The sequence below is a fragment of the Melozone crissalis genome, unplaced genomic scaffold (genome assembly GCF_028551555.1).
Source record: "Melozone crissalis strain CALT ecotype California unplaced genomic scaffold, PUWL_Pcris_2 ptg000029l_1, whole genome shotgun sequence".
Classification (NCBI taxonomy): domain Eukaryota; kingdom Metazoa; phylum Chordata; class Aves; order Passeriformes; family Passerellidae; genus Melozone; species Melozone crissalis.
In genome coordinates this window covers 5,792,045-5,805,262 of record NW_026535807.1, presented here as the reverse complement: position 1 = coordinate 5,805,262, position 13,218 = coordinate 5,792,045, and the positions used below count along the sequence as shown (strand labels likewise).

Below are 13,218 nucleotides of genomic sequence, written 5' to 3'. Positions count from 1 at the left end.
GAAGGACGCACCGTGCGCGCCCTCCGGCCGTATCCTGTCGTGGTTGCTGGGGTACAGGGTCCCGTCTGTCTCCACCCTCCTGCCACTGGCAATGCCATTGCAGGGCTGGGCATGAAGAAGGCTGGTGCCTGCACCCCTCTTCCTCTGGTGCTCCCTGCTGCTCAGTGCATTGGGGTGGGTGTTCTCCACAGTCTTTAGGCCCTGGCAGTCCTTGGGGTAGGGGTGGACGCTGTCGCTGTCCGTGCTGCCGCTGCACTCCGTGCACACCACGGGCAGCCCGTGGCCTTGGGGGAGGAAGGGAAAATCAGCAGGGTGAGAGGAGCAGCTGGAAGTGGTCAGCACTGGAGCACACAGATCATGGAAGGAAAGGGCAGTTCTGTGCAGTTCACTGGGGGAATCTCTCACTAAATAACGTGGACGCTTCATGGTCTTACACAGCGCTATTACACACCCACCATCACTCAAGGTAGTGCCAATTAACAGCTTTAGTTAGTTAGGGATTCATTTGCACTCCAAAGTACTTGTAACTTTCTTTTTTTTTTTAAATAAACTATGCATTTATTTCCTTTTCCTTTCTAATCAGGGTAGAAGTGCAAAGTGGAACTTTACTGTAGCTGTGTTAAAATACCAAGTTATCTTTCTTATTTTTAATATAAGAATTATTAAGAATTAAATAATTCTTAATTAATAATTATCTTAAATTTAATATTCTTATTTCCTGTGCTTTACAGGGAGCAGCATCAGCTTGCACTGTTATCTCAGGATATGTTATTACTGCTAGTGGTATCAACAGATGAGCAGAAGTCAAAGCAGCAACGAGTTTCTAAATGCTGAAAGTTAATTTCCTTAGTGCACTCAACAACTTTCCATTATTAAACTTTACATTAGTTTCTCCTAGAGAGAAAATTTGTTTCATTGGCTGACTTTCTGTGGCTTTTACAATGCAGTATGAGAACAGAAAGCACATCCTAAAAATAGAAAAGTATGAGTGGAACACCACAGAAATTGGCAAAGAGCAGAGGCAGGTATAGTGCCCAAAACAACCTTTAAATTTTGAAAATAAATTAAAAAGCTGAGCTTTGAAGTCAACAGCCCTTTTAAAAGAGCATGAAAAAATTTAACACTTTCAGTTTTGAAAGTGCTCTCATAATTTAAGAATATTTCAAATCAAAATTCCCATCAGCCAGCTGCACAGAATGGCAACTGGGAGCCTTACTGTGTCTCTGACAGTTGCTCAAATTCCAACTATCCGAGCTTGAGAGAGAATCAAAGCAAGCAGGAGAAAGTAAACTTTCTGTGCTTGCACCTGAGAATCATTCTGAGCTTTTTTTTCTCTGAAGGTAACAATTTTTTGTGTTAATGCTGTCTGACTTGGAGGGTTTTGTGATCTGTACAAACACGAAATGCCTTCCCAGATTAATGGGTTTTGTACCTGTCTTATCTGGAACAAGCATTCCATCGGCCATGTCCTCAGTTTTCCAAGTGTCTTTGTTATAGCTGATACACAGCTTGGGCTGCCTACAACCTACAGCAGGAGCTTCAACATCTGGACACCTTCCAGCATCAGCCTGACACATCCCTGTAACAAACAAACCATCTGGGTAAAGATCACAGCCATCTGCTCACGGTTAAATGACTTGTTGGTATTACTTACACTGGAAAAGGGAAGAAAAATAGAGATAAAAGATAATTTTCAGCAAACATTTAACAGAGTAAATGCTGCACAATCTCACAAGGATCTTTGTTCAGAACTCTCAACTTCTCCTTCCTAATGTGCTGTGTTTAAATAGTGTAAAACCCCAACATTTAATTTCAAAGCCTGGAGGCAGGGACAGGCAATGTTAATGCATTTTCTAGTATGACTGTGGGTAACTCTGCTGCCAAAAACAGAATCCAAAATTAGCAAAAACCAGTCCTTAGGGCCTGACTGAGCAGTTTCTGAAGCAGTCAGCTTGTAGGAACACTTACTCCTGGGAGAGGAGAGCTCTGTGAAGTCAAACACAGATCCTTGCTCTGCATAAATGCAGGAGTTACTTTATAAAGATCTCTCAGATAACTCAGAACAAACACAAACACAGAAGTACTCTGGGCTGAGATTTCTACCTCCCCTGTCAAGTTCAGAGGCAGCACTGCAGAACAATGAAAGCAGAGCTCACCATTGCTGTCGATGTGCCCGTTGGGCTGCTGGGTGTCCACGCCAATGGCCACGTCCTGGCGCTCCGAGAGGGTCCCCTGGGAGGACAAGTAGCTTGGCACATCAGGAGGCACTATAGTCTCATCTGGAGCAATGGCAGAAGGGAAAAGTCAGCTCCCAGCAGGATTTTTCAAAGGAAATTCACATTTTCAAGGGGCATTTGGGACCTGATCTAGAACCAGTTGTTTTCTGTAGGTGCACTAGTAACTGAACTGCCTAAATACTCCCTTCCCCTCAGAAGCCCCATTCCTGATTTTTCAAAGCTTAAAGCTGTGGGAGAGAGTGCTGATAAAGGCACTTTGAGTGTTTGCATGTGGCATGGTCAGTACATAGTAGGTGGAGTAGAACTATTTATTCAGAATAAGTAAATCCTTCTCTTTCCCCTGAAATTCAGTCTGTCCTTTGACTTTTACTTCTGCCTTCTGAAGTCAGGAGTAAAAGCATTCTGCAGAACAGGGTGTTTGATTCTCTTAAGCAGGAAATAAGTCTTAAGCCTCTTGGCTTTCTCCATTTTCTATCAGGCAATTTCAGTTTCCCTTTGCCACACAAAACCAAGTGAAACTCAATTATATCAGGCACAAACCCCTGGATTTTGAGGACAAAAAAAAGGAGTTATAAAAGAATCCCACTAATACATCACACTGCTAATAGGCTATCCAAGACTTCCTATCTAGCCCATGTCTTTAAAAATCCTTTTGTACTCTATCTAAAGCTAAGCATAATGTAGGAAGGCTGGAAATTCCAAGCAGGCTGGGAAATTCTCAGGCTGGTTCTTCCTTACTTCTGTTTTGTTCAGAGGCTGCATAAGGAGGGCAGGAGATTTTATTCTCACTGCAACACTTATTTCAGCACCAAATTATCCCCTCTGAATATCATAAGAAAGCAATAAATGCTAATTCTTCCTCTAAAAAGTAACAGATACCTCCATCATCAAGGGGGGTATCTGTTATAGCCAACATGGAAAAAGGGATTCCAGCTTCAAAGCCTACTTTTTCAAGATTTGACTTGAAAATACAGATTTCCAACAACCAAGACAGGTTCCCAGCATCACGAACATCATTCAGACTGCCTCAAAAGTTATCATCTATGGTCATGGAAAGCCAAAGTAGCAAAGCAACAGCTGGAACAACAGCCAAGTGGAAAAGACCTTCCTGAAGAGCAAGCCAAGGGGAGAAATGCAGCCCTGAACATGCTTCAGCAGCAAGTGGGAGCTGGTTCCAGCCCTGGGAGCCAGGAGAAGCTGCAGTTCCAGGGGACTGTGGGGCTCCCTGTCGAGCTGGCTCAGCCTCGGTGGGATCTCTGCCAGGTTAGAGGGGACCTGAGGACACTGCAGCTACCTGTGTTGGTGACACTGTACTCCTCACTCTTCTTCCTGGTCTGGTAGATGATGCAGACCCAGACGAGGGAGGTGAGCACGATGCTGCAGACCACGGCGATGGTGATGATGCCCACGGTGGTGCGGTCCTTGCGGCAGCCCAGCGCCTGCAGGATGCTGACGTGGCTGTGCGCGCGCTCCGTGCCCAGCGTGTTGGACATCTCACACGTGTACTTCCCTGCGTCCTCCAGCACCACGTTCCTGACGATCAGCAGCTGGTTGCCCGAGGTGAAGTGGTGCCTTTCTGTCACCACCAGGGGCTGGTCACCTTTCAGCCAGGTGATGCGGGGCGGGGGGCTGCCCGTGGCTTTGCACTGGAGAGCCACGGTCTCGCCGACGGACACCACGTGGTCTTCCAGGGGATGGAGCAGGGATGGTGTCTCTGTGGGAGGACAAGCACAGAAACTGATTTTTAGGGATGGTGTGTAGGAGTGATGGGGGTAGGACGGGCAGGACAGATGGAGATGAGAGATCTCTGAAGGCAGGCCTTGGAACTTGGGGTTTATCGCAAAGGGCCTGGTGCAGGGACCTGCTGGGAGCTGCCAGCCACAGCTCAGAGCAGGCCCGAGAGAAGAGCGGGGTAGAGAGCATGAGAGAGGGAGTAAAAATGGTAAGAGAGTGAGGTTGCTGTTACAATACCATAAATCTTCTGTGTTGAATATTCTAATTCTCACTAACCAATCTAGTACAAGATACAAATCCTACAACATTTACATACAGCCTATAAGAATCATTGCACTACCATACTGTGTTACATTTTAAACCCTATAAACTCCTCTTCGGACCCCTTCCGCCAAGTTAGTAGGGTCTGCTCTGACCCTTGGAGCTGTCTGCAAGCAGAGGGTGTTGTTCCATCAAAAGGGGATTACCTTCAGCCAGCCATACGAAGTATCTCAAAGCTTGCTTTCATTTCAATCTCACTTATAGTTTCTATATTCTCAAAATCTTTTGCCAAACAATCATATTTATAAGGCTTTCCTGTCTCATCTTCCCCAAGAATGGTGTAACAACTATCCCTAAAATCCCTGTCAGATTTAACAGCACTGAAAGTTCCTCATGTTCCTGCAGACACAGCAAGGCATGAAGCAAGCACATGCTCAGGAATACAGCAGACACAACACACCACAACAGATCTAACAACCACAGCCAAGCTTTCACTTCCCACAACCAACTGGTGTTAAGTTTTTCCCAACAAGAAACTTCTGAGGACATACACCAACAGCTGAAATGTGAATTATTTCACAGAGCAAGAGAGATGAAGTGCAATTTCCTTTTGAAGTCATTTTCCCAGACAGGAAATAGGCTGGTTGGGGGGCTTCCTTTGGCACAAGAGGAGATGCAACTTACAGCTCCTTCTCTTACTTTACAGATATTTTTCATTAGTGAACTACAGTGTGAAAGAAGGAAACAAGACTAAGCAGACCATTTGACTCTATCTCTCTTTTATCTGCAACTGGTAAAGAGCTTGAATGGCCATCCATCCCTGTTCCCACTTGCACTCGGCCTCCTGGGGCACTGGTGATGCCTTTTTGGGACCACCTAAAAACAGAGGCCAGACAGAATTAAGGGAATAAAAGCAGTTATATTCATTGAAGGGCCTTCAGGTTCATTTAGGGCAGATGAAGCGCATCCAGGGACAACACCCAAAAATGGATGATGGGTCACAGGTTTTCACACTTTTATCAGTTTGGTCCATTTGCGTGTTGGGGATTAATCTTCCAATTACAGCTTCAGGTAATGAAGTAATTTACCCCAAGTTTACTTCCCCCCCAACTGACTTTTCTCTCCATCTCTCAGGGCCTGAGACAGTGATGTGTCCTTGATTCAGGCCTAGAGAGGAATTGCTCTGTCTGACCAAAATGGAAGAACAGTAACACTCTATATGGAGTTTAGAGCCACACAGTAAAAGAACTGCCGGATTACAACCACATGAAAAAATTACGAACACACAAAAGCCCAAAGGCATCCCTACCCAGCACGGTGAGGGTGGCGTTGGCCAGCACGGAGCCCGCCGAGTTCTGAGCCGTGCAGCTGTAGACGCCCATGTCCTCCACCTTGACGTCGGTGATGAAGAAGACGTCGTCGTCGGGCATGACGTGCATGCGGCGCTCGCGGGCCGCGGGGAAGTCGGTGCCGCCGTCCTTCTGCCAGGCGATCTGCGGCGCGGGGTGGCCCTCGGCCGCGCACTCCAGCCGCGCCGTCGTGCCCGTCCGGCTCGTGATGTCGTGGGGGGTCTTGATAAATGATGGCAGAACTGATAAAGGAAAAACAAGAAATGAGTGTGAGTGGTTCTGTGGGGGAAACGTCATCTTCTGGGTGGTTCTGTTTTTGTTCCCACAGAAGGATTAAGGTGGCCCTTGGCCGCTCACTCCAGCCATGCCGTCCTGCCCATCTGGCTCATGATGTTATGGGGAGTCTTGATAAATGATGGAAGCACTGATAGAGGAAAAGCAAAAAAAGGCTGTGAGTGATTCTGTGGGGAAACATCATCGTCTGGGTGGTTCTGTTTTCCTTCCCACAGAGGGATTAAGGTGGCCCTCAGCCGTGCACTGTGATAGTGTTCGCAGGGGTCTTAGGATGAGGAAAGAGATGAGGATCTGACTCCATGTTTCAGAAGGCTGATTTATTATTTTATTATATATATTATATTAAAACTATACTAAAAGAATAGAAGAAAATATTTCATCACAAGGTAAGCTAAGAATAGAAAAAGAAGAAGAATGATAACAAAAGTTTGGGTCTCAGACAGAAAGTCTGAGCCAGCTAACTGTGACTGGCCATTAATTAGAAACAACTAACATGGGCCCGTCAAAGATCTACCTGTTGCATTCCATAACAGCAGATAATCATTGTTTACATGTTGTTCCTGAGGCTTCTCAGGAGAAAAAATCCTAAAGAAAGGCTTTTTCAGAAAATATCACGGCTACAGCACACTCCAGCCGCGCCGTTGTGCCCATCCGGCTCATGATGTCGTGAGGGGTTTTGATAAACAATGGCAGAACTGATAGAGGAAAAACAAGAAAAGGGCATGAGTGATTCTGTGGGGAAATAATGTCTTCTGGGTGGTTCTGTTTTCCTTTCCCCAGAGGGATTAAGGTGGCAGTTACCCACAGGCAGGAGGATGGCTCTGAACTGCTGGGGACTGACCCCTTGTTTCTAGAGAACACACCTGTCTGCAGAGTCCATGACACCTTCAACTCAGATCATTAGAGCTGGAATCAAAACTAATTTTCTTCTGTGAAAACCTGAGGAAAAAAAATCTCTTATCTCTCCTACAGAGAATTTCCAACTGCTACATCCCTCTTCTTTGCACCCTTTTATATTTTCATTTTCATTGGGCAAAGAATCTACCTGAGCAGCCAAAGAGCAGAAGCTCAAGCCGCTAAAAACATGCATGCTGAAGTGCTTGGCTGGATGGCATCCAACACAAAATGGTGTGTGCTCCTCACAGGGCATTTCCCAGCATCCACTGAGATACAAACAGCTGCTGTGCAGAGGTTAAGAGCTCACCATCAGGAACGGACCCTCGGGAGCAAGGAACTGTCTCTGGAAAAATCCCTTCGCCCAGGATTTTTCTCCTGGGAAGCTGAGAAGCCTCAGAGAAAAGGGATACAATTCTTATCTCATTTGCTTCTCCTGTGTTTTGCTCGTGTGTGGAACGTGTTTGGAGATTATTTACCCACAGGTGATTGTTTCATTGGATTCAGGTGTGAATTATTTTGGGTCACTGGCCCATCAGGGTCAAGCTGTGTTGAGACTCTACGGAGAGTCATGAGTTTTCATTATTATCTTTTTAGCATTATGTAAGTATCCTTTCTGTATTCTTTAGTATAGTTTAGTACAGCATTCTTTAATAGATTATAGCATCATAAAATAATAAGAACATGGAGTCAGATTCCTCATTCCTCCCTTCATCGGGGCGCCCCACAAATAGAGCAGAATTGTACCACAATTCAGGCCGAGGAGAAGAAGAGGAGGAAGCAGCTCCCACTCACCATTGACGGTGAGCCTGGCCTTGTTGGAGTAGGTGGAGCCGAAGTGGTTGGTGATGACGCACTGGTAGCGGCCCTCGTGCGCGAAGGTGACGTGCCGCAGGTGCAGGATGGTGGTGCACTCCATCACCTCCCCGTCCTTGGCGCGCACGTGCGCGAAGTTCTCGATCTCGGCGTTGTGCAGCATCTCGTTGTCCTTCTTCCAGGCAAACACCATGGGGGAGCTGCTGCTGCTGGCTGCCAGGCAGGTGAAGCGGATGTCCTTGCCCAGCACAGCCACCGTCGTCTCGGGCTGGATGATGATCTGGGGCTTGGGGAAATCGTCTGGGAGGAAAGAGCAGCAAGAAACAGTCAGTGCCGGGCTCTGAGGGGAGGCTGGAGCAAGTCAGGAGGTGAAATGAGAAATAAGGACTGCTCTGTAGAGCAGGTGTGCCACACACAGCCCCACTGAGTTGTTGGTTTACATGGGACTGTTGTTCCTCTGGTTCCTTCAGTAGGCTGACGTGATCACTGAGTAACCTCAGACACCAACAAGACACCCAGCTCCTTCACCAAGTGAATCTGAGAAAGGTACTATGCTCTGAAGAAGATATTCAGACCATATTCAGGTTGTCCTTCTTTGTACAATCCATGCATGAAGAGCTCAACTGAACTTAAAACCTCACCTCCAGACCTCTACTGGCATGAAGTAGGAGGGGAGAGGGCACTTAAAGGGCTGCAAGTGTCACTTCCAGGGAAAATCACTCACAAGAGGTTTTAGTGAGGTGGGGGTTGGTCTCTTCTCCCAGGCAATGGCCTCAAGTTGTGCCAGGAGAGGTTTAGATTAGCTAATAGGAAACCTTTCTTCCCCAAAAAGGCTGTCAGGCACCAGAACAGGCTGCCCAGGGACCAGGGAGGTGGTGGAGTCACCATCCCTGGAGGTATTTAAATCATGTGTCAGTGTGGCACTCAGGGCCCTGGTTTAGTGGTGTGTTTGGCTGTAGGAAGTTAACAGTAAGTAAGTTAAAGTTAAAAGATCTTAGAAGTCTTTTCCAGCCTAAAGGACTCCATGACTCTCAAAGCAGAAGCAGCTGTATTTGCCTGTCACCCAATCAGGGTGGAAAGCTTTGCACACTCTCTCTCTGCCCTGAAGACTGTTGGTTTTAGCAAGGTTCCAAGCAGATTCATTTATTAGGTTTCTACAAATGGTGTAATTTAATATTTGACTAAGGTTTAATTAAACAGCCAGGCCTCTGGAACCAGGACTACTAGTGCCTGGAGGACTTGGCAGGCAGCGGGGAGCAAAGCTGCTTTTGCTTTGTGATGTTGCTGTGGGGATGGAACTTTCAGGATCTCTCCTTCCAGAGGAGCACAGCAGGGCTCCCTCCCAGCCTGCTCAGACAGAGGCCACCTAGGCAGAGGGTGTCACTGGGGGATCAGGAGGGACCCTGGAACAAAGCTCCTGCTCCCTGTTCAGTGCAAGTCATGCATTCAGCTCAGTTAAATACTGTTTGCAAAAGCTCATTTTTCCTTCCAACAGCCATGTGCAGCTCCACCCAGGATCCTCACTGGTTGGCTCCACTGCACAGGGTTTGGCTCCCAAACCAGGCCTTTCTTTTCCCCAGAACCTGGATGCCTGAGCAGCACTGATTTGGCCTCTTCTGGTCATTTAAATTTCTTTATGAGAAAGGTAGTAGATGTTTATGTGCGCTGGTATTAAGTAAATCTGCTTTGAAACCACAGCTCAGGTGCAGAGTGAGCTGCAGTATTTGGGTGGGCCTTACTGGCCCCAAAGAAGCAGCTGTGATGGAGGGAGTCCCCTCTGGGGTTTGTTTTTAACTCTTTGTTGTCTCCAAGAGGGAGAAGAGATGGGTAAAGAACACAAACTAAAAGATGGGTGAAGAACACAAATATTTTTTTCCTTCTGCAGTGTTCTGTTTCCTTCAGAACACTGCAGAAGGAAAAAAATTACATCTGCAGGCTTGATACTATCAAATAGAGGACTGGGGAAGTGTCTGTGCAGCCCCATCTGGAAGTGGAACAGCCCTTAGTCCCTTTTGATTTAATACTCAGGGAGCCCTGTAAGGAATACTCTGGATGCAAGCAATGCACTGTGTGGTTTTAGTGGGAAATAAATTGTAGCCAATGACAAATTTTTTAAATGCAGGCTTGGGCTTCCTTTGATCCCACTGAATAACAAAACAAAACAGAAACCCTCTCATAATAACATGCTGGTACTCAAAGAAAATGTTTCCCAAGTGACTCCTACCCTTCACACAACCTCAAAACACACAGGCAAGACTTACCACACACAAAACTCTCTGGCTGGATGGCAAAAATGCTTTTGCTCTTCAGTGACTCAGGATGGGCACAGGTGGCCACCACGAAGGACTGCAGCTCCTTCTCCACCAGCCATTGGGGCAGCCACTTGAGCTGGCAGTCACAGAGGAAGCTGTCACTGTTAATGTGCCTGCAGGGAAACAGAACCAACACCAGCCTGCTGTCAGTCCTGCACGGAGGGAAGGCTGGGAAACTCACAGCCCTTTCATGTTAAACACATTCCTCCTGCCCCTCAGCATGGGGGGAAGGAAGAAAAAGGACTGCAGGGATGTCCTGGAGGCACTGAAGGTGTCACAGGCATGACACATTTAGAGAAACCCCCTCCTGCACTGCAGTGACACTCTGCAGCTCCTTGTAATTATTAACCAGCCCCCAGAGTGACCCCCAGGAACAGACAAGACACATCAATGAGCTCCTGCTCTGCCCCTCTGGGGTTTGAGCCTTTGGTGGGGACCAAATTCAGCATTTGGCTGCTGACCCGAGAGAGAGGGGACACCCAGCTCCCACTGAAAGGCCTCGAGTTCCCTCCATGGCAGAGCAGTCAGCAGAGAGGCCCTGCCTTCCACAAGGTGACCCTGGAGTTGTGTTTACTGATTAAAAGAAGCAGCAGAGGAGAAAAGACCAAAGATATTTGTGTAAACCCCACAGGAACAGTAACTAGTCTGGAAAACAAAACACATAAATATTTCTCAGCATCCTGAGTTCCAACCCCACCATTGTAGGATTCTGTAATTCTCTGATCAATCTAAGAAAAGAGGTGTGAAAAAGGGGCAAAGAAAATGGGAGCTTTGGGATTAATGTGGGCTCTTTTTAATATTCTGGGCCAAATTATGGCTCAGCATAGCTCTAAGGCCAGTGAATAATTGTAAATTTACACAAACGGGGCTTTCATACTTTGATCTGGTTTGCAAAACTCATTCTGATCCTTGGAATTGAATGTGAGAATGCCTCAGAGACTGGAAAATACCCCAGAGAGAGCTCCTGTCCTGCAATCCTACAAGCTGTGCAAGAGCAGGGTATGAAGAGCACAGCAGAATCCCAACTCCAGCACTGCACTACAAGATGTGAATCTCCTGCTAATTTTCTACCCAATACCTCAGGAAATCCTGAAGTCTGAAATGAGCAGGGAAGGTAAAAAGGGAAAATTGACTGGAGAGGGAGGGAATATAGGGATTTGATTTTTAAAAGCTGTCCATTTTCCTGTTCTAGAAAGATACACATATGAAGGCATAAACCCTCCTGGCTACTTGGGACAGGTCAGGAGATCCTTCAGCACAATTCATTCTGCATGTAAATGTCCTCTATCTGAACCTCTCCCTTTTATAAACATTCCTTCACAATATCTGGGATCTCTCTCTCTCTCCCTAATAAGATCAATCCTTCATCTCAATTTTGTTTCAAGTGCCAGTGCAGAAGATAAAGTTTTTAATCACATAACAGACACACAGTGTTTATCTTCTTCACTCCCAGTCACTGGTATCAGGTGTCACTGCCAGCAGTGACCATCTGATTCCCATTTCCAATGTCAGGAGCAAGAACCTGTACCTGCCCAAATACCAAATAAATGATTTTGTGTTCCACAGAAACTGCACTACTCTGGGGCATAGCAACACACTGACAGTGGATTAAATATTTATGGGGAAGAGGAGAAAAGGAAACCAGGCAAGACTGGAAACAGTGTCTGATAACAGTGCAGAGCCCCAGGCTGGAGCACAAGCAGCAGCTCTGATAACACATCTGTATTTTTACACCAGAAGGCTGAATGACAAGTGGATGCAGTTCAAATGCTGCTTATCACTGCAGTATCAGTCCTGTGTGTGAACCCTAAACACAGGAACAGCAAGGGAGCACATGGGCCACTGGGAATTAAATCCATGGTGCTGTGAGCAGGAGAGCTGGCTAGCAGGAGCAGGGCTGGACTTCCTGAATGGAGATGGATAATTGCACAGGCACAAACCTGCTGCAAGAACCTGCCCCCATGATCTAATTTCACTCACTATTACATGCAATGACAGCTCCTGATGTGTAAATATACCCCCCAGAGGAGGATGCAGGGGAGGGGGAAATGAAGGAATGGCAATGTGGGTAACAGCAGTGCTGCTGCTGAGGTGCAGGGCCAGGAGGATCCCTCCTGCCTGGGTGGGTGTGAGCAGGACAATCACTTACAGCTGCTTCAGGCTCCTCATCCTGGCAAAGGCATCGGCTTGGATGGAGCGGATGGCGTTGTCCCCCAGGTTCCTGCAGGCACAACCACAGGCAGGGTCAACAGAGGAGATGCCATGGCTGGGACAGAGCCTCTCACACTGATTTAAGCAATGACTCCAGTAAAAGGTGGTTTGGTAGCTCCTTGATAAGGTCTTCAGCACTGACATAGAAATGTTCCTCAAAACGCCTTTGTATTATTAAAGCATTGCTGAACAATAGCCAGCCAACAAAAATTACACCTAACTGAATCACTAAGACATTCCCTACCCCATCCTCTCACTGCACCTTCTCAGTCTGAGCTACCTCCATCATCCATAGCTCAGAAATTCCTCAGCCCCCTCAATAACCAAAGATAGTCAGGAATGTGGTACCCCAGGCTAGACCTTCAGCAAACATAAAAGAAAGCAAACACTTGCACTAAGCAGCATCTGAGGAATTATTTGAAAATGACTTGGAGAGGATACTGTTTGGTTTAAAAAAACATCCCAGTATTTCCAAAGGAAGGGGTTAAAGCCTTTCCTCACAACTATTGCTAATTAAAAAATAATTTGTTCTCTGAAAAAGCACAGTGTCATATTTAGGGCTGAAGTTTACTAAGTGACATGTAGGGCAGACGAGCACTGCCTAAAGAGAACAATCTCAGTAGAGCATTAAGGGCACCTTTATTTGGGAATGTACTCCCAGTCAGGCAGCCCAAACCTTTCAGTGTGCTCTTGATGGCCATAACATTTCATACAATCAACAGCCAATAAAACATGTAGAGCACAGTCACATATACTTTAACTTGTCTTAATCCAAGAAAGGAGGTTATTCATGAATCACTGCTGGAGTCATCAGCCTTGGGACACAGAAAAAAAATTACACAGAGGCAGCCAAAATTCACTTCTTGCAAATGGCTCTAAGGGGGTTGTGCTGAATGGGGATGCTGAGTGGGGATGCATCAAACCCAGTTATCTGTAACAAGTGGCACTGCCAGAGCCTGGTTTAGGAGGGAGTTGGGGCAAAGGAGGAGAGAGTGCTGTGCCTGCACCAGCCCCTTTTCATTGCTAACTGCCTGCAAAAAGCAGTAATGTGCAAGTCAAGGTGATACTCTCAAAAAATTAGGAGCATGCAAATTTCCCATATGTTCTATA

The 13,218-nt window shown here is 46.6% G+C and overlaps 1 protein-coding gene across 1 annotated transcript in view; it reads right to left on the bottom strand.

Annotated features, from left to right (window-relative positions):
- LRIG1 (leucine rich repeats and immunoglobulin like domains 1) overlaps positions 1-13,218 on the bottom strand; it is a 91,665-nt gene that overhangs the window by 2,166 nt on the left and 76,281 nt on the right. The window contains 8 exon segments of the mRNA XM_054281197.1: positions 12-284; positions 1,433-1,579; positions 2,157-2,279; positions 3,532-3,951; positions 5,542-5,823; positions 7,565-7,885; positions 9,847-10,010; positions 12,047-12,118. Of these exon segments, the coding sequence (XP_054137172.1) occupies positions 12-284; positions 1,433-1,579; positions 2,157-2,279; positions 3,532-3,951; positions 5,542-5,823; positions 7,565-7,885; positions 9,847-10,010; positions 12,047-12,118 (1,802 nt within the window).